Source organism: Ahaetulla prasina, chromosome 4 (assembly GCF_028640845.1).
Source record: "Ahaetulla prasina isolate Xishuangbanna chromosome 4, ASM2864084v1, whole genome shotgun sequence".
Taxonomy (NCBI): Eukaryota; Metazoa; Chordata; class Lepidosauria; order Squamata; family Colubridae; genus Ahaetulla; species Ahaetulla prasina.
The window spans coordinates 124,227,584-124,249,219 of NC_080542.1; the positions used below are offsets into that span (position 1 = coordinate 124,227,584).

Genomic DNA, 21,636 nt, shown 5'->3' on the forward strand with positions numbered 1-21,636 from the left:
AAAAAGTCATTGAAAAATGCAGATTATGATTTCTAATAAACTTAAAGTTAAATTATATAAACATTTAATTTAGTACTTGATCTGAGAATCTTTTCTTTATTAGAAATCATTCTTCGCTTGAAATTTCTTTATACTTTTATTATGTATGTACTTGGTAGGAAACATTAGGAAGGTGCTTGAATGAACAGTCTGTGTGCCTTCCCATAGATATTCTATACATTAACTTTAGCTAGGGAGAACATGGCTTTTGTGCCAGTGGTGAAATCCATTTTTTTTACTACCAGTTCTGTGGGAGTGGCTTAGTGGGCAGTGGCAGGGGAAGGATGCTCTCAAATCTCCGTTCCCTGGGGGAAGCATACTGCAAAATCCCCATTCCCACCCCACTCCTGGGGGAAGGATATTGCAAAATTTCCATTTCCACCCCACATTGGGGCCAGCCAGAGGTGGTATTTGCCGATTCTCAGAACTACTCAAAATTTCCAGTACCAGTTCTCCAGAACCTGTCAGAACCTGCTGGATTTAACCCCTGTTTTGTGCCATCTATTTACTTCTTTTCCTCTGAATTTCTCTCTTTCTCCTCCCCCCATCCCTCCCCCCACTCCCCATCTCCAATTTTTATACTCTGCTAGTCTAGAAACATCTTAATTCCTATATTATCTCTTCAAGACATTTAGTCCTGGGAGACTTTGAACAGCGTTTGGAAATATCACATTGCTTTCGTATTCCATTTTCGCATCTCTTTTATCAAGAAACCAAAATTCAATTTTATACTTTAGAAGGAATTGTAATGGAAGTTGAAGCATCTCAGCTCAATGTTTTAGAAGTGTAAAAGAAGAATGTACTTAATCAATAAATCAACATGCTGTTGTTCCTAAAGAAAATAATTACATACTGTATTTTCTGAAATAAGTGAATTGGATATGGATCCATTAATTTCTGAAATGATATCCAAATTTTTCAAAATCAACTGTTGCTACATTGGTTTTTTATCTATTCTACTGAATACCAGTATTGCTTCAACATAATTAGGGTGTACAAAGTGGGAATGTTATATGAAAAGCATAGAGCATAATAAGCCAGGGAAAATTGGTAATAGTAATAACACTTAGACTGATATACTGCTCCATATGCATTCTCTGAGTGCTTTACAATGTCTGTATATTGCTGTCAACAGTCTGGCTCCTCATTTTACTGACCTCAGAAGAATGGAAGGCTGAGTCAATCTTGAGTCCCTTCAGGATCAAACTCAAGTCAGTGGGCAGAATTGCCTTGCAATACTGCATTCTAACCACTGTGCCACCAGGGTTCAAAATTATTGTTTGTTCTGTTATCCATATTAATAGTATTTGTTGATATAATACTTTTCTTCTTTTCAACATTATTATCTTAACTCTTAGGGACAAAGTACACTAAATATTAACTAGTTTTAAAAACTCCTCTAGATAAGCAAAAAATTATTCCAGACAAAACTTGCAATGTTTAGTTATTTCCAAAAAATTAACTATTTTACAATAGTTTCCCAAAATATCACTGAATTTAATGTTTCTTCCCATGCTTTATGTCTCATGCTTTATGTTCCTGTTGAAATGTTAATAATTCCTTTTTCTAAGGATTGCCTTTTCGTTAAAGAACATTAATGAAATACTGATGGTTATTATTTTTATAATCTCAGAAAACTTATAGAACATGGTTTGGTACAGAGTTTAAAATCTGACTTGATTTTGTAAGTGTAATGATTGTGACCTACAGTTTTGCTCTTCTTGTTTCCAAAACTATTTTTCAAAATACTTATTTAGCTAGTTCTTCTATCTCAACCAAACCTCCTATACAGCTTTGCTGCAGGGAAAAAAATGAAGGAAGAAATGTTAAATATTGCTTGGATCTCCTGAAAGAAAACTGGGATATAGTCCTAATCAAATAAATAAGATACAACATTATACATTGTATAATTTTCTGATATATTTTTTTAAAAAAAACATTCATACTCCCCAACTGCCATGTAATATAAAGACTTTTAAAGTGATATAAATCTGATTTTATAGGATTTTGCATCTATTCCCATAAAATATTAAATTGCTAAAAACATTAAAAGAACTGCTTTTTTTAGAAATAAAATTATAATTGGAAAAATATGAAATCCATTTGGAAAGAAATTTTGTAGCTTTCTAAGACTGCTGTTTAGTTTTATGAGGAAGGGTAAAAGTATTTCTAAATGAATGTATATATTCTTTTACTTTAATGTTTCATCTTGATTTAAGAAGAGAAAAGTGTTTTGACGCTAGGTGGCAGTCAAGAAACAATTCTGATCTATTATTTGTCAGTGGTGCTATACTACCTAACGTTTCTCTGTATGCATATAATTTTGTTTTGTTTGTTGAAGAGCTTAAAAGTAAAATGAAAATGAAATGTCAGCTTTTTGAAGTAATTGTATACTTCAAAATGTTAATACTTTGCCTGTTATCACTTGAACTTAGCTTTGAAACAGTGATATTTGCAAATGGAGTTTAATGAAAAGTAAAATTAAAAAGGTAAAAGACTCCCTATGGATTTACTCCACTAGTGGTAGCCAACTATAATGGTGCTCATATCCGTTTTAAGGCCTTTTAGCCAGCAACCTTTCCAGCAGACAAGCCCAGCGTCTTAACCACTGAGCCACAAAATAGTAAAGTTACCATTATTTTATCTAAGTAATACTATCTACCTGTGACAGTAAATATTATGATTAGTAAAAAATCCTATTTATGTTTTCTCAAAACTACCCAATTCCTTTGAATTTCTTTGACAGACCAAACCCTGCTATAGGTGATTCCAGTTCTCTACCTTCTCTTTCTACTCTTCTTCTTGTAGCTGCTGTTTTTAAATTGACCTGTTAATAAGGCTGTAAAGGCCAGCAGCTGATGTGCCATCCCCAGGGGGAAACATCAATGTTTGGTCCTAAAATCCTTTCAGTGAGACTACTAGAGCAACTACTATTACTTTTAGAGCCCAAGATGCCTTCTTCAGCAGTGTGCATATATGATATCCCATAGCAACCTGTTACGATAGATTGAAAAGTTGGGGAGAGAGATTGATGAAAAGAGACTTAACATTCTTCTGTAGCACTTAGCACAGTTTTCTTTCTTCAGTGTTTCTAAGTGTGGCCATATGTGTATCAATGGGATATTTTTTGATATGATTATGTACATGTCCCGTTGCAGGGACGTGCTGAGGAGTTTAACGGTTATCTATACGATAAAATCGTTCAGCTTCGAGACGGTCTGGACCAGAATTGTGGCGATTCGGACGGGACGGCTGAGGGCGGTCTTGGTGATATTGTCTGGGATGAATTTGACCCTGTGGCTCCCGAGGACATGGACAGGTTGCTGGGTAGATTGAATGCCACCACGTGTTTACTGGACCTGCCCTCCTGGCTGGTGCTGGCCACTCAGGAGGTGACACGAGGCTGGCTCCAGGCTATTACGAGCGCTTCCTTGTTGGAGGGAGTCTTCCGCCGCCTTGAAAGAGGCGGTGGTGAGGCCCTCCTCAAGAAGCCTTCCTGACCCGCTGTTTTAGGTAATTATCGTCGTCTCCAACCCGCCCGCGCGAAGGTTGTAGAGAGTATGGTGGCATATCAGTTTCCCCTGCACCTGGAGGAAACTGTCTATCTAGACCTGCTCCAGTCCGGCTTCCGCCCGTTACAGCACTGAGACGGCTTTGGTCGCGTTGGTGGATGATCTCTGGAGGGCCAGGGATAGGGGTTGTTCCTCTGCCCTGGTCCTATTAGACCTCTCAGCGGCTTTCGATACCATCGACCATGGTATCCTGCTGCGCCGGTTGGAGGATTGGGAGTGGAGGCACCGTTTATCGGTGGTTCTCCTCCTATCTCTCCGACCGTCGCAGACGGTGTTGGCGGGCAGAGGTCGACCCGCGGCGCCTCACTTGTGGGTGCCGCAGGGCCGATTCTCTCGCCTTCTGTTCAACATCTATATGAAGCCGCTGGGTGAGATCATCAGTGGCTTCGTGTGAGGTACCAGCTGTACGCTGATGACACCCAGCTGTACTTTTCCACACCGGCCACCCCAATGAAGCTATCAAGTGCTGTCCCGGTGCTTGGAAGCCGACGGGTCTGGATGGGGAGAAACAGGCTCAAGCTCAATCCTCCAAGACGGAGTGGCTGTGGATGCCGGCATCCCGGTACAGTCAGCTGAGTCCACGGCTGACTGTTGGGAGCGAGTCATTGGCCCCGATGGAGAGGGTGCGCAACTAGGGCGTTCTCCTGGATGTACGACTGTCTTTGAGGACCACCTGACGGCCGCCTCCAGGAGAGCTTTCCACCAGGTTCGCCTGGTGCGCCAGTTGCGCCTTTCTAGACCGGGATGCTTTGTGCACAGTCACTCACGCCCTTGTGACGCCTCGCCTGGATTACTGCAATGCTCTCACATGGGGCTCCCTTGAGGGGCATCCGGAGGCTTCAGTTAGTCCAGAATGCAGCTGCGCTGGTGATAGAGGGAGCCCTCGTGGCTCCTGTGACACCTATCCTGCGAGGCTGCACTGGCTACCTGTGGCCTTCCGGTGCGCTTCAAGGTGTTGGTGAACGCCTTCAAAGCGCCCATGGCATAGGGCCGGGCTATTTACGGGACCGCCTGCTGCTACCGGATACCTCTCACCGACCCGTGCGCCTCACAGAGAGGGACTCTCAGGGTGCCGTCGGCGCGACAGTGTCGTCTGGCGACGCCCAGGGGAAGGGCCTTCTCTGTGGGGGCTCCCGCCCTCTGGAACGAACTCCCCCCAGGACTCCGTCAACTTCCGGACCTCCGAACCTTTCGTCGCGAGCTTAAAACTCACTTATTTATCTGCGCTGGACTGGGTTAGTTTTAAATTTATGGGTTTTTTAATGGGTTTTTATTCTAAATTTTAATCTTGGCCAATTCAATAAGTTTTTTAACTGTATTTTAATTGTATTTATTGTATCATTGTGTATTTTAATTGGCTGTGAACCGCCCTGAGTCCTTCGGGAGAAGGGCGGTATAAAAATTTAAATAATAATAATAATAATAATAATAATAATAATGTCATCCAAACCATGAAAGGCCAAAAAAAGTTCCTTTCAGCTAAGGTATTACTAGTTTATATGCCCATTGTACTAAAAATAATTACTGGCAATCTAAGTGATTGTTTGCTAAATTCATTGTGATTTAATTAAGATACCTTAATTTGAACGTTATTACCACCTTGATTTTAAAAATATCTCAACCGTCGTTCAATGTGATTCAGTACAAATGATGCTTGGGCATTTTCCATTCTGATAAATTGCATAATACAGTTGTTCTGCATAGAAACTATACCAAGACCTGATTGGCTTCAAAGAAGTTTTCTTACAATCGATGCAACTTCTCTAATACAACCTCTAACAAAAATATCTCCCTGTGAGCCCTTGGTAGGAAAACAGCAGAAAGTGAAAAAATAGGAGAACTGATTCCAATTAGAAATTGCAGGGTTTTGGTTTTGTTTGTTTTTTACTCATTTTGGCTATAGCCATACTTAACATGTAATCAAAAATTAACAGTGAAAACATTTGATGCCTGGTGGGAGAAAAGGTTGCTTAATGTAGAATAGTGTAGTACAGGGAGTCCTTGAATTACAACCACAATTGAGCCCAATTTTTTTTAGCTAAGTTAGACAATTTTTAAGTGACTTTTGCCCCATTTTATGATCTTTCTTGCACAGTTGTTAAGTGAATCGCTACAGATGTTAAGTTGTAATGGGTTGTTAAGTGAATCTGACTTCCCATTGACTTTGCTTGTCAAAAGGTCACAAAAGGGGATCACATGACCTTGAAACACCACAACAATCATAAATATGAGTAAGTTGCCAAACATCTGAATTTCTATCATGTGAGCTAGGGGATACTGCAACGGTCATAAGAGTGAAAACAGTCATAAATCACTTTTTTCAGTGCCATTGTAACTTTGAACAGTCACTAAATGAACTGTTGTAAGTCAAGGACTAATAAGGTATTGGAAACAGGATCAATTTTCAGAGAGGTGTCCTTAGAGCAGTCACATTTCTAAACTTTCACTTTGTTTTCACTTTGTCATTATGGGGTTCTGAGTGTAAAAGTAATGAGAAAAAATGTGAATTTCAACAACTGTAGAATCGGGCTACAACATAACAAACTTGACAAAAGTAACGGGGGTCTGAATGCACTTTCTGAATGCACTGTAATTTTTATGTCATTCCTTAACTGGGAGACTTTACTTTAAATCTGTGTGAAGGCTCCTCTAGCCACAGTTGCTTTCAGCAACTATCGAACAGGAGCTGCAAGGGCAGGAAAACCCCCAAATTGTGCACAAGTTTTGTTTGCGGGACTGTAGAATTGGAAATGATACTTTACCAGATCAATGGGAGCCAAAAATCCAGGGCTGCTTGATTTTGCTATTTTGAGTTGGAGCCACTACCTCCAAGCACTGGATCAATATCTGAACAGCAATGCCTGGATGGCCAGATAGGAGTTTATACATCTCCACATCATGCTGTTGGATTATCTCTTCGCCCCTCCCTCAGCAGTTTCCTGTAGATTCAAAAGAGGATAGGGGATGCTAGGGGAAGGTTTAAAACTGTACGAAAGTTATCTAACACAGATGGATCCAAAGATGGATTTTTGAGAAGGGACTCTATATGATATTCAATCACAATGAGTCTGCACAGGTGTTGTCTAATCCAAGCTCATTCCAAAATACAACTGAAACATTAGCTGAAACCTGTGTTACAGTTTGGGGGGTGGGGGTGGAAATCAACTTTCTTGTGAAACCCAGTCTTGTCTGTCAGACTGATTAACAGGCCCAACTCCCTCCAGTGGAGGGGAGGGGCAGTTGTGGAGAACTCCAGGACCAAGAGGACACAGAAGGAATGATCTTTCCATAACAAGGGACCAATGTTAAGGTCTCCAATCCCATGTTCAAAATATCACTGTCTTGAGACAAAAACCCGATCTAATGGTTTACCGTCCACTGTGGGTCAGGCTCTTAATAAGTTGGACTGAACAAGTCTAAAATCCTCTGAAATTGTACAGGAAGAGAAAGTATGCTATGATTTCTCATTGTAGTAATAAAAAACTGGAATATAGAGCCTTCCATCTGATGTAGCATGAATCATACATGTATGGTGTTCTTAAGGTATTTTTGCTAAAGAGCACACATTACCAGATACATGCTACTGGATCCCTCTGTCTCTGTAAAGTTGTTTAATGTTTGCAAGATCTTTACAAATTGACAGATTAAATTACTGAATGATTGTTGTGACTCTCGCCCCCGAACCTGGCCCCATGTCCGAAAGTGCCTTGGAGCCGGACTTGCTGCCAGAAAGTGACTTGGAGCTGGGCCTGCTGCCAGAAAGTGATTTGGTCAGTGAGGGAGAAGGGCCGTCAGGACTTACCTCGGAAGCACCGGCCTCCCTGGATCAGCTCCAAAAGCCAGAAGCAGGCCAAGTGAAAGAGATAACGAGGCCTCCTTCTCCTGACTCTTTCCCCCCCAGGCCATGCCTGCAGACCCAGCTGACAGCAATCAGGCTTGGCTCAATCCCAGGTTTCGTAGGCAGGAGAGAAGGGAACGACAGAAACGGGAGGGGCAGGCCTAGGAAGTGCTAAGTCATGGAGCCACACCCCACAGGATATAAAAGGCAGCAAGAGCTGGTGTGTCTCTTTGTATCAGGCAAATCCATGGATTGACTAGAGCTGAAGGTTGTGACTCACCAGCGTCTTGGCAGCTATCGAGGGCTCTTGGCAGAAGCTGATTCTTTTGCTGCCAGAGCTGATAAGAGCCGGTAATTAAGCCATCGTTCGGGCGGAGGCGAGGAGGATACAACAATGATATTATTTAATAGTAGTAATTATTTAATAGTTTCTGATATAGTTTCTATGTAGTTACTTTGAATTAACGTTTTTTGAAAAGGAAGTTACTGTCATATAAATTTAATAAATAATTTTTTTCTGGGCTATTGCCCTTATAAATGGTTTTTTAGTGGTGATTACATTTGCCTAATCTGCAGAGTTGCTATTAAATTTTAGGAATTAGGTGATGATTTACTTTTACATGTAATGGGTTACTCTCCTGCTTTTTTTGTTATTTGGTTTCATAAACTGGCATATTTGTAAACATTACCTTTAATAGTAAGAGTAATAAAGGAAAATGTTTGATTATAAAATTAAAAGTCCTTATTTTTTTTTGTTACAGATCGCTTTACACAGTACAGTGCTAAAAATCTTAGACAAGCCTGGAATAAGTAAGTCTTTCAATTAAACCATTCTAACCATATTGTTGATTTCTTGTTAATTGCTAAGAGGAAGTTCTTCTCATTTTACAACATTGTGTTTTTAATGCTAAATACTGTCCCAAAGTCAAATATTTAGCCTATCAAGTTTCTTAACCAACTGATTAAAAAACAATAGCTTGACATTTATAACCGCCTAAAGATAACTTTTTCACATCTAAGTTATGCTTTAACTAAAAGTACAATGCATGCATTTACTGGGATTAGTTTACTTCCACTGAGTTGCTATTTTTTTCAAGGAACAAATAAATGGTACTTCCATAGCGTACTGTTTCCAGTCCCTAATCTCTTCAGATCAGTTTGAAATATACTACTGTTTCCTTGCCTCTGAGGATTCAGCAGATCAGCATCATAAGCACCTACAAAAAACATCATTCAGTTGGTCCTCTATCCAAGTTGTTATCAGTTCTGGAGCCATCTAAAACGGGTGTCAAACTCACATCGTCACAGCAGTGCCACGTGACGTAGCACAACTTTTTCCTCCTTTGCTAAACCGGTGTGGGCGCGGCCAGCGTGTGACGCGGGCCGTGAGTTTGACAGCACTGATTTAAAAGAATATATAATATTTTGTTCTGTGTTATTAATATTGATGAGTGTACATGGTCCATAAACTCTTCAGAGCTTCCTTATTACAGAAATAATTGGGTTGCACAGCACCTGTCCTGGAAATAAATTGGCTCAGTTGTCAAATTAAACGGTGTTATTGGGTAACTGAAATCTATGACTGTTTTCGAAGTCCTAGATTAAAATGGTGGTTATTAAAGTCAATATGACTCTTTTCTAAAAATCAGATATTATCACAACAAGCATCAAAATATTATTAGAAATTGTCTAACAATTTCTTCTGTGTTGTGCTGATCACAACATGAAAACTCCCATAAGCAGTGATACCGTAAGCAGTCATTTTTATATAAGTGTTTATGAAATGTGTAAGGCAATGCATAATTATATGTGTCTGTCCATTGCTAATTCTGCTTCTATTAAGTGATCAATATTATTTCTCTCAAATTTGGCCTGATTGAGCCAGCTGATACTCCTATAATATATTGTATGTGAGAGAAAATACTTCAGGAGAGAAAAAAGAAATTAAGAATATAAAACTCTATTGAATTAAATTGAAGGCTTCCCAAGTCTATCAGAAAGATTACCATTGGATGCTAATAAAGTCTATAGACACAGCATGTGCTATACCAGTGATGGTTAACTTTTTCAGCACCAAATGCAGAAATTGGAGCATGTGTGCGCACATGCATGTGCACGCATGCCAGAGCATCGGAACCCAGAAGAGACCAGCTGGCCAGTGCACATGTGCGCAGTGGCCACCTGCACTTTCAGGTTCCATCGTGGGTTTCATTGCGCACATGCGCACTGGCCAGCTGATCTGGAGCACATGTGCACTGGCCAGTTGCTCTCTTCCGGGTTCTGGTACTCCGTGGAAACCAGCTGGCCAACGCGCATGTATGCATCGGAATCCGGAAAAGCAGCTGGCGACAGCACACGTGCCCACAGAAAGGCCTCTGAGTGCCACCTCTGGCACGCGTGCCATAGGTTTGCCATCACGGTGCTATACCATCCTCTGATTCTTATATCATTAATAACTAATATACATATATTGTCTCTGGTGTGTGTGTGTGTGTGTGTGTGTGTGTGTGTGTGTGTGTGTGTGTGTGTGTGTACTGGTATTCTTAGCCTCACTGAATTTCTCTTATCCCTTTGTAAAATTTTCCAGTTTGGTGGACATTATCACAAAACTAATACTGTGAAACACTCCAGTTTATCTATGAAATGTCAGCTGCCTTCAAAATAAAGGAAGATGAATACAATGTTTCATTACACACTTTGGTGTTGGTTGATAAATATTTTTACAATACACACATCTGAAATTTCTAAATGTGTTAGATATTTTTTGCTACTTAGAATTGGTTGAATTATATACAAACCAAATAGTCTCATTTATCATATTAGATAACCTTAAAAGAAAGAATGTGCATAGTTACACTGAATGGCATCCTAAAAATTTTCTAAAAATGTGAAGGAAATTAATACCTTTCAGATGATAAATAATTATCAAAACTTCCACAATTACATTACATTTTTATTGAATAAATTGAATATGTAGAGATACCTAAGAAAATTATATTATTATTATTTTTAGTATGCTGATCTATACTGGGCTTTTGTTGGTTTTTTATAAAATAAATGTAGCTTTTTATGTTCCAAATTATTGCAATTACTAACTTGGAGATGCCTTGAATGTCTTGGCCCATTTTTTGTTTATATGTTTTTTTCTGTAATGAAAAAACTTTCTGCTAATTATACTGTTGTTATACTTTTCTTTGTAACACAAAGTTGACTTTAGAAACTATTTTGATGTTGAGCTAAACTGTTCGTTAGCAGTTCTTACTGATTTGGGAAAAGAAAATGTACATGTTAATTCTGAAGCTATCTGCCCCATGAATTTCAAGAATACTATGTAATGTATCTATGGTGTGTTTGCTCTGTAGATTTTACGTGTTAAAATTAGTCATTAATTATCAAAGATATAGACACTTTCTAATTATGGGTTTAACACTATTTGCCATAACTGTTGAGGGTTTTACTGATAAATAACAATGGCTTACTTTTTCACCAGCTCAAGGTTGGACTACTACTATACGGGCTCTCCTTTTGAAGCTATCTTTGATTTAAAATGAGGGAGTTACCACAGAATTGTGACACTGATTGCATGGTCATTGCATACTATAGGCTACAAATAAAAATTTAGTATATTTCTAAGTGCTTATTTTAACCTAAAAATCTTAAATGGCTTGGGTTCTAGATACTTTCATTCTCTAGCCAATGGAATATACCCATCCTATATATTTAATCAAATGGAAAATGCTTTGGGTTTCATTCTCTTTTAAAATTTTGAAGGTAGATTCAGAAATAGAATTTCTCAGTAGCTATCCTATTGCTTAAAATGCTGTTTCCTTGGAAATACAGATAGCTGCTTTTTTTTATATTTTATAAAGACAGTTAAATTTGATTTGTAAAGCCTTCAAAGATGGGTCGGACACAACTTTGCATCTAACAACAACAACAAAGTTTTGGTTTTATTTTGCTTAGGATTGCTTCATTATATTATTTTTTTATGAATATACAGTACTGGGAATTTTTCAGAGACAACAGATACAGATCATGTGAATAAATAAGATGGACACTAACAGTTTTTGTGATGTCACAGTTTTGGAAATATGATTTTGCAAGCAGAAATGTATAATGTACCATAAATAACCTTGTTCTTTGAGTATGGTTCTGTTATACTCATAATCAAGGCCTTTCAAAAAATATTTATTACAATCAAAGACCAATACAACTAAAAATAGTCAAAGAGTATCTAATTAAGATTGTAGAATAAAGTAATTCTATACAAATAACAATAAAATCTGTGTTAAAATCATAATCTGCACCTATTTATCAGTTGCACTTAAACAAGAGTACAGTCTAAGCTATAATGTAATATTAATCCTTAAATTGTAAAAGCCTATAGTTATTAAGCATTAAAATATAACAGGGTAATAATATTAAAAGATTTGATGCATTAATTGTATAAAATGGTTAAAATGGATTATTCATTAAGTTCCGGAAATCTTTAGTGCTTCTATGCAGAATCTAACTATTTGTGCTATGTGACATCTTAAGCAACCACTAAACCTAAGTGGTATCTAAACAACAAGAATACCTAGTAATTATTGGGAAAATAAAAATTGTTTGAAAATTGTTATAAAAAAGAGCAACGAAGGACATGTCCATGACCTCTCTAGAATCATAGGAACAGAGTCTTTCAGTCAATTTATATTTGCCATCCAGACTTTAAACAAATTATTTCTCATCCATTATTAGGAATACAAGAGCATGTAAACCTATGAATTTTTTAAAAAAATCTCTATTGTTCAGGAATCTGTTGAAAATCGCCAGAATGTACTTCCTGAATAGGAAGGATGAAACAGTTATGTGTAAATTCCTTTAATATATACATAATTACTCATATCTTCAATTAATCTCCTCCAATTCCTTGAAGTATAGCATATCAAATATTAAACTATTATCTTACAATCACTTATATAAATCTTTGTGCTTTCTATTAAAATAAATTATATCAAAGTTAAAATAGTATTTTAGACACTTGGGGGAGCACATGTGTTAGCTGAGGAATAGTTAACAAAATAATCTCAATTGAAATCATTAACAATATTGCTATTTTCATTTCAGTAATAAAAAACAGCCATCTCAGATACATATACCGTATATACTCGAGTATAAGCCGAGTTTTTCAGCACGTTTTTTGTGCTGAAAAACGTCCCTTCGGCTTATACTCGGGTCTATACGGCTTATACTCGAGTTTTGTTTTTTTTTTAAGCCCCTCGGCTTATACTCGAGTATATACGGCTTATACTCGAGTGTTTTTTTTTTCTTTTTTTCACATTTTACCGGACGGCGCGGGGAAGCCCTGCCGGTGCAGTGAGAGGGCGGGGCGGGGGAGCCGCCAGCCTTCTCAGCTGAGGGAGGGAGGGTTTCCCCAACCGGTAGGTGCCTCATTTCCCACCCTCGGCTTATACTCGAGTCCCCAGTTTACCCCAGTTTTTGGGGTAAAATTGGGGACCTCGGCTTATACTCGGATCGGCTTATATTCGAGTATATACGGTAATTATTTTCATTTAATTACTAGAAGCTAAACCCAGAGTTTTACTTTTTAAGGATCAGGAATCACAGTCCAACTTTCAATTTCTACCTCCAATTTAGAAGTTCTCCTGGGAGGTATGGAATTGATTTCATAAATTTTCCTTTCTTCTTTATCTTCTCTCTATATAAAAGCAAAATACCACTCATCACAAAATCTCCAGAACTGTAAAGCCTATAAACATGAAATTTGCCATGTATGTTCCTCTTGGCTTCTAGGTGCTCACTAAGAAAGGATTTTTCGAAATGACCATCAGAGCATTAGTATTTCCTATATTATTATTAACATGCTCTGATGGTCAGGAGTTCCACTCTCCCTCCCCACTGAAAAGAAATCTGTTCCAAATGCAAAAAATAAGCAGACAAGAGGAATTTCAGTTTCAGTTTTACTTTCACCACAGCAAGCAGCTTTACAGTTGAGCTAAGCCACTAAGGCCAGGCTCCTTCCTGTCTTCTGTCTCCTTCTTACTCACATAGCAAATACTGTTTCACTTTCTAAACAGCCTCTGATGTTAAGGACTTCTACTCCCCCCCACACCTGAAAACAAATCTGTTCCGAATGCAAAACACAAGCAAAGGAGAGGAGTTTCATTTTCACAGCAGCAACAAGGGAATAGGATAGGGGAGTATTCTGTGGGGCAAGCCTGAGGGAGAGAAGGGGATAGGATAGGGGAGGCTTCTATGGGGCAAGCCTAAGAGACAGAAAGGGGATGGGATAGGATATGCTTCTATGGGGCAAGGCTGAGGGAGAGAAGGGGGTAGGATAGGAAAGGCCTCTGTGTGGCAAGACTGAGGGAGAGAGGGAGAGAGAGAGAAGGGGAGAGGAGAGGCCGATTGTAACTACTCATTAATTTTCAAGCTGTAAGTGTCGATTTATCAAGCCTGAACACATAGTTTCATAGCGGAGCATGGGTATTCAGCTAGTAGATTAATACAATAATTCCAAAAGTGTCTTCGAATATTTTTATTATTCATGTAGGTCTCATTTCCTTCCTGAAGTTTAATTATTTTCCCCTTTTCAATCTGTTTTCTTAATTTATATACCAGCCATCTTTCTGGTTTATTTGCATGTTCAAAAAAGTTTGGTAATTCAATTTCTTTTCAATATTTGAAATGATCAACAAAGAAATTTGTTGTTGCAATAATTTTAACTGGTTAAGTATGTTAAAATCTTCTGGTGGTTTCTGAAGTTCTCTTTTCCTCAGTTTAATTTCGTGTAACATGTTTGGATTTTTTTGCATTTTTCAATCGGTCTTCTTCTTAATTAATATATATATATATTGTATAAAGCATCCTCTTATCATAGTTTTACAGACATATCAAACTGTTCTCAAATTGGTTATCTTGCCCAGATTATTGTTAAAATAATTTTGGAGTACTTGTTACATTCCTTAACAAACTGTAATCTTTGCAAAACAAACTCATTTCATCTTCATTTTAAAGACTGGGCCCCAAATTTAACATATAAAGTCATTGGGTTATGATCAGAAAAAAATTCTGGAAGTATATTTGCTTTGATTGTTTTATGAAGCAATTTTTTTGTAATCCAGATCATAACAATTCTAGAAAAAGATTTATGTTTCTCTGAGAAGAAAGTATAATCTTTTGCCAATCCATTTTAACCCAATTATTAAGGAAATTATTGGTCTGCAAATGAGATTGATTTCTGTGGGATATATTTCAACTAGAGGGATTCCATTCCAGGGACGTGGAATTGTTAATAATAATTTCTGCATGATAAAGACACAATCACCACTTTTCCCCCTATAAACAAGCACAGAATGAACAGAAGAATTATTAATGAGCTGAACAGTAATGAACTGTTCACTGAACTGAATTGAACAGTTCATTCTATACTGTTCATAGTGAAATGAACAGTATAGAATGAACTGGAGAATTAATTATAGCATCCCATGAAAACCACTGAGTAATGAGATTGCAGACCATGCTGTCTCCAGTGCTTGGCTTATTTTAACCCAATTATTAAGGAAATTATTGGCCTGAAAATGAGATTGATTTCTGTGGAGTATGTTTCAGTTAGAGGGATTCGGTTTCAGGGACAATCCTTTGTCTGTTTATTGGTGTATTTGTTGCAGTTGTATCCTGATTTCCATCTGGGAATTCAGAACCATACATTTTGACTGACTGGCCTAAATAGGGCCCATTAGCTATTTGCATTTGAGACTTTCCATTCCCACAACTATAAGCAATGAAGTTTAGTAATATCTTTGCCAAAGAGTTTATAATGTTTAAGATTGTGTAAATCTCAAGTCTATTTGGGATGATTATATAATATTTTTAAATGTTTTAATGTATATCTATAAATCATTTATAAATTATTTTGATTCCAAAGCCATCTCTAATATTTATTTATTTATTTATTTTATTTGCATTTATATCCCGCCCTTCTCCAAAGACTCAGGGCGGCTTACACTATGTCAGGCAATAGTCTTCATCCATTTTGTATACTATATACAAAGTCAAGTTATTGCCCCCCAACAATCTGGGTCCTCATTTTACCTACCTTATAAAGGATGGAAGGCTGAGTCAACCTTGGGCCTGGTGGGACTTGAACCTGCAATATTGCAAGCAGTTGCTGTTAATAACAGGCTGCATTAATATCAGTTATTTACATTACCATGACAGCTTAGGAACAGAGAAATATTTGTTTTTACATTGTTAATGGAAACATGGGTTTTAGGGAGCTAATTAAAATAATGATGCATATTATTTTGATCTAAGCATCTATCCCTCCATGCTAAGTTAGCAGCCATTGCACAGCTCGTGTATTACTTGTGGCCATTCCTAGATTGGAAATTGTTGTTGATGTCTTTGTCACCACTCAGTTTAACTTCTGAAATTGGTCTGAAATGGAATTGCCCTTGAACCAACTCAGAAAATTAATAGGTGGTCCATAAAGCAATAGCTAATCAGTGAAGTGAAGTGAGAAAAGATTGAACAAACCATGGAAATTTTGACCAAAACGAATGTATTAGAAGCAGTCATAATCTGAGATAGGTCAAGAGATAATACAACAATAAAAATGCAAAGATAACATGTTCCTATGTATTTGCAATCTGATTGCTAGATAGTACCAAAGTATATCTCTAAAGCAGGGGTATCAAACATACAGCTCGCGGGCCAGATGCATCACCCTCAGTTTAGCAAAGGGGGAAAAAGTTGCAATACGTCACGTGACAACAATGTGTTGTCGCTCTCTAAAGTGCCTAAAATCAATGAAACTTTTTCTTCTACCAGCGATACTAAGAGAAATACATGGTGATTTGATCTTTGTTGGAGGCTTCATTTAATGAAATGACTGCTCATATGGCCACATTGAGAAGGGTAAGATATTTTTACTAAAAAGAATACCAATATCCTGCCATGTACCATTGTGCCTTGACCTCATCTTCTGCAACAACACAAACTCAATTTATGGACTACAAATAAAAGAACCCTTTTCCAACAGTGACCACAGCATGATAGACTTTTGTCTCAATATATGCCCTTAACAAAAATCGTAATAATAATAGTATTCCAAATTACAATTTCAAAAAAGCCAACTATAAACTTATAAACTACGATCTCTCATTTCTTGACTGGCAAAATCTATTTTCATCCTGTATTACTGCTGAAGACCACTACAGAGTTTTCCTATTCGAAATCAATAGAGCCATTAAACTCTACGTACCACAAACCACCACAAAAATCAAGAAAAACAAATTACCCATATCAATAAAAAAGCTTCAATCCAAAAAAAAATTCCCTTTGGAGAAAAAACAAAAAGGGACATGTAGCTAATTTCAAAAACTGATACAGAGATATATGCAACCAAATTGAATGCACCAATTACCACACCAAGCACAAATTCCAATCGTGCTTTTTATAATTTTGTGAACAACAAACTTAATGACTCGAGATCCATCCCACCACTAAAAGAATCTAACGGCAAAGAAAATAATGATGAAATAGTTAAAGCAAACCTCTTTAACACATTCTTCGGCTCAGTCTTTGTTAACAGTAATGGCTCATACCCGACATTCCCCAACCACACCAACAACGACCTAACACATATAGATTTCACTGAAGAAAATGTTGAAAAAGCTCTTCGCAAACTGAAACCATCCCTATCTATAGGACCTGATGGACTATGTGCATACTTCTTAAAAAAGCTTTCCACTAATATAGCAGAACCCCTAAGCATAATCTTTGGAAAAACCTTCACGACCAGTTCCCTTCCCAAACGTTGGTCACTAGCCACGGTCATTCCTGTCTTCAAAAAAGAAGACCGCAGTTTAGTTGAAAATTACAGACCAATCTCTCTATGCTGCGTCACCTGTAAAGTTATGGAATCTATCATCAACCAATCCATTATCCTCCACCTAGAAACAAACAATCTACTCTCTAATAAACAATTTGGTTTCAGAAAAAAATTATCATGTAATTTACAACTTCTTCACTATAAAAACATATGGACTACAAATCTTGATCAAGGCAAAACAATAGATGCAATTTACATAGACTTCTGTAAAGCTTTTGACTCAGTGGTACATGACAAACGTCTCCTAAAACTAAAATCCTACGGCATCTCCAGACTCCTCCACAATTGGTCAAAATATTGACCACAACAAGTGGTCAAAATAGGCAGTGCCCTATCAAATCCTGTTCCTGTCAATAGCGGCGTTCCCCAAAGCAGTGTTCTTGGACCAACACTCTTCATATTATACATTAATGATCTCTGTGACCATATTAAAAGTAATTGTGTTCTTTTCGCTGACAATGTCAAACAATTTAACACTACCAACAATACAGCTACCCTTCAAAAAGACCTTTACTTTGTGTCAGAATGGTCAAAAAATTGGCAACTTCAAATCTCAACCTGCAAATGCTCTTTCTTACACATTGGAAAAAAGAATATAAACACTAAATACAAACTCGATGGACATTACATTACAGATGACCCCCAACCTGTTAAAGACCTTGGAGTTTTCATATCCAAGGATCTAAGTGCCAAAGCCCACTGCAACTACATCGCAAAAAAGGCTTTAAGAATTGTAAATCTAATCTTACGTAGCTTCTTCTCCAGAAACACTACACTACTAACCAGAGCTTATAAAACATTTGCTAGACCAATTCTTGAATGCAGCTCGCCTGTCTGGAATCCATACCACATTTCTGACATCAATACAATTGAACGTGTCCGGAAATATTTTACAAGAAGAGTTCTCCACTCTTCTGAATACAACAATAACCTTATGCTACCAGACTTGAAATTTTGGGTTTAGAAAACTTAGAACTCTGCCGCCTTTGACAGGACCTGTGTTTAACTCATAGAATCATCTATTGCAATGTCCTTCCTGTTGAAGACTACTTCAGCTTCAATCACAACAATACAAGAGCAAACAATAGATTTAAACTTAATGTTAACCACTTCAATCTTGATTGCAGAAAATATGACTTCTGTAACGGAGTTGTTAATGCTTGGAACACACTACCTGACTCTGTGGTCTCTTCTCAAAATCCCCAAAGCTTTAAAGCTGTATGGGGCATGCATAAGAGCACAAACGTGCCTACTGTTCCTGTCCTATTTTTTCCTTTCATTATATCCAATTAATATAGTTATTACATAGGTAAAGGTAAAGGTTCCCCTCGCACATAAATGCTAGTCGTTGCCGACTCTAGGGAGCGGTGCTCATCTCCGTTTCAAAGCCGAAGAGCCAGCGCTGTCCAAAGACGTCTCCGTGGTCATGTGGCCAGCATGACTCAACACCAAAGGCGCACGGAACGCTGTTATCTTCCCACCAGAGGTGGTCCCTATTTTTTCTAGTTGCATTTTTACATGCTTTCAAAACTGCTAGGTTGGCAGAAGCTAGGACAAGTAACGGAAGCTCACCCCATTACACAGCAGCACTAGGGATTTGAACTGCTGACCTGCCGACCTTTCGATTGACAAGCTCAACGTCCTAGCCCCTGAGCCACCGTGTCCCAAAGTTATTACATACTTATGCTTATATATATATATGCTTATATATTATATAATTATTTTCATGCTTATGCTTATATATACTGTTGTGACAAAATAAATAAATAAAACAAACAAATAAATAAATATATTATAAGGAACACTATGTGCTTGTGCACTATATTTCAGAATAACACTCGCATTAATGCAGAGTTTCCTATTATAGCCTAACTAATAATTATATTCCCAATATATAATAAATAGAAAGCAAACACCACATTGATGATGTTACCTAGCTGGGCAATGCAACCACCAAGCTCAGGGAATGCCAAAGACTCTACAAATATATGCTCAATGTTTTATTAATCTGGTTTATTATTTTGTTTTCTGAGTTTAAACTAGAATTCCTTAGTTTGGGAATAGAAATAGCAGAAACACTATTTTGGTGCAAGCAAAAAAAACCAACAACACTGAACCAAAAGTTCCAGAGTTGGCAGGACAAGTTCTCAACCCTAATTGATAGGATTAATTTTTGGTATCTTGCATTAAAGTAACAGTCTGAATTTTCTCTATGACCAATCTTATTTAATATTCTCTTCTTGTTATGTTTTTCTCATATATGTGATATCTCCCCTGTTTTAGCATCATCACTGCAATATGTTCATGTACTATTTAGCCATTTTGTCTAAGTTAGTACTAAAGATCTAAGTTGGTACTAAAAGAATAAAACTAAATACTAATTTCATAAAATATAAAATATAATATATGTCATCTGCGTAATGATGACAAAAGATATATCATCATTTTGGCTTATACCAGATGCCTGTGAATATAGTTTATATTTCCCCATTCAATAATTTGAAGCCCTCAACAAGCAATTTATAAAGGAAATCTTGATGGGTGGAATAAACCCCAAAAGTAATTTTTTTAAAAAGTATTTATTTGGGTAACAATTACATTGGTTAGCTGTCTTGCCAAAAAGTGCTGCTTCTCTTACCACTACATCTAGATAGACCAGGTTGCTCATTCAGCAGTATAATGTGAATAAAACAATTTACTATAGTATTGGTGCACCTGTCATTGCTGGAGGGCAGATAGGCAAGTGATTCCAAGGGGAACTGATTTTTTTTCCTTTTAGGCACTGAATCAATTTCATATCCTAAGGCTACAAATTTGATTTGTAAGCTGTTATATTCCTGGTTGTATTGGACTTTAAAATATTTTTATAATCATAAGAAGAACATTTTTTTAAAAAAAAACCTATAAATTCATCAAGTCTTTATAGAAATATTCTAATTTTCACAGTGTTATACAAGGTCAGTTTAGCTATGATCATTGATCACAGTGCATTCAAATTTAGGCTTGGACAAAAACTATAATATTATAGTATCATTAGTGAAATATAATTTTGGGAGGTCAGTTATATCTCCTGCTTATCGATGTCTTAGTAGCAGTATTTACCTAACTGAAGTGGGTTTTCTAAAAAATATTAAAATAATTCACATATCTAAAATATTTTTGTTTAATTCCTTGGTAGTAGAAAATATATACTCAGAGGATTTTTTTTTAGCTTCTTAGGTAATTTTAATTACACTTTTTAAAAAAATACTGTTCAGAAAGCAGTAATTGGACATTAATATTTATAGGCCCCTGATTAATACAAGATATTTATAATTATGTAGCTGCATTCATATCTAGTCTTATGTGTAGAACATTTTACATATTTATAAAAAAGATGTTAATAAAACTCAGATGCAATACGCTATAAGTCAAACAGTGATTATAATTGCAGGGTATATATATTAATAATGTACTTTTCTTTTATTCTTCCTAATCAATGAACTTTACTCATTAATATGATTTGACAGAAAAGAAGTAAAAAAGATTAATGTGACAGGGACAAGAGGTGCTCTGAAGTATGATAGATTTGAATACCCTGTTGGAATATTTAAATGTAATAGTGATGAAAGATCACTGACTTCAGTGACAGGGGAGGTTACAAGTCCTTACTTACATTATAGTGAAGTTAAATCTTTTCTAATACTCAACATTAACATTGGAAGCAAGGAATGAGATTTATGAATAGCAAAATTCCTTTAGTTAGAAGAGATTTTAAAAGTCAAAACTTTAGGAACTTAAAATATAGTTTTTCATTTAGAATATGTTAATAGTAAACCTTTGTTAAATATATTAGCAATATGTTAGCATCCCAGAATCACTTGTTTGAGTTGGGCAATTATAGAAATTGAGTGAGTGAATTTGAATGTGGATATCCTCTTCAGATATTTTTTTTTTAGAGGAAAGATAAAAGCATCTGAGATTCTTGAATGGCATGGTATATGTGTGATATGCTAAATTTGATCCTGATGTTCTTAGAGATTTTATTTTTCCCCTCCTCACTGTATGTGGAAATACTGGGGAATGCATGTGTGAAAAAATATGCTGTGAAAAGACTATTGTAATTGTCTCTGTACGTGTGTGTACATGTCAACCTTTAATTGTGCTTGAGACCTAGTGAAGATGATACAAATTTACAATTCCTTTAAAAAACTCAATATTACATTATTCCATTAAAATCAGAGAATGGCATTAAATCCCCACCACCACCACCCATACACACACACACACACACCCATTTCGATTTAAGC

General features: G+C 36.9%; 1 protein-coding gene across 4 annotated transcripts in view; it reads left to right on the forward strand.

Moving 5' to 3' along the window:
* CDK14 (cyclin dependent kinase 14) overlaps positions 1-21,636 on the forward strand; it is a 263,918-nt gene that overhangs the window by 159,902 nt on the left and 82,380 nt on the right. For all 4 annotated transcript variants that reach the window (XM_058183801.1, XM_058183802.1, XM_058183803.1 and 1 more), the window contains one exon: positions 8,211-8,259. In XM_058183801.1, coding sequence (XP_058039784.1) covers positions 8,211-8,259 — 49 coding nt within the window. The remainder of the gene's footprint in view (positions 1-8,210; positions 8,260-21,636) is intronic.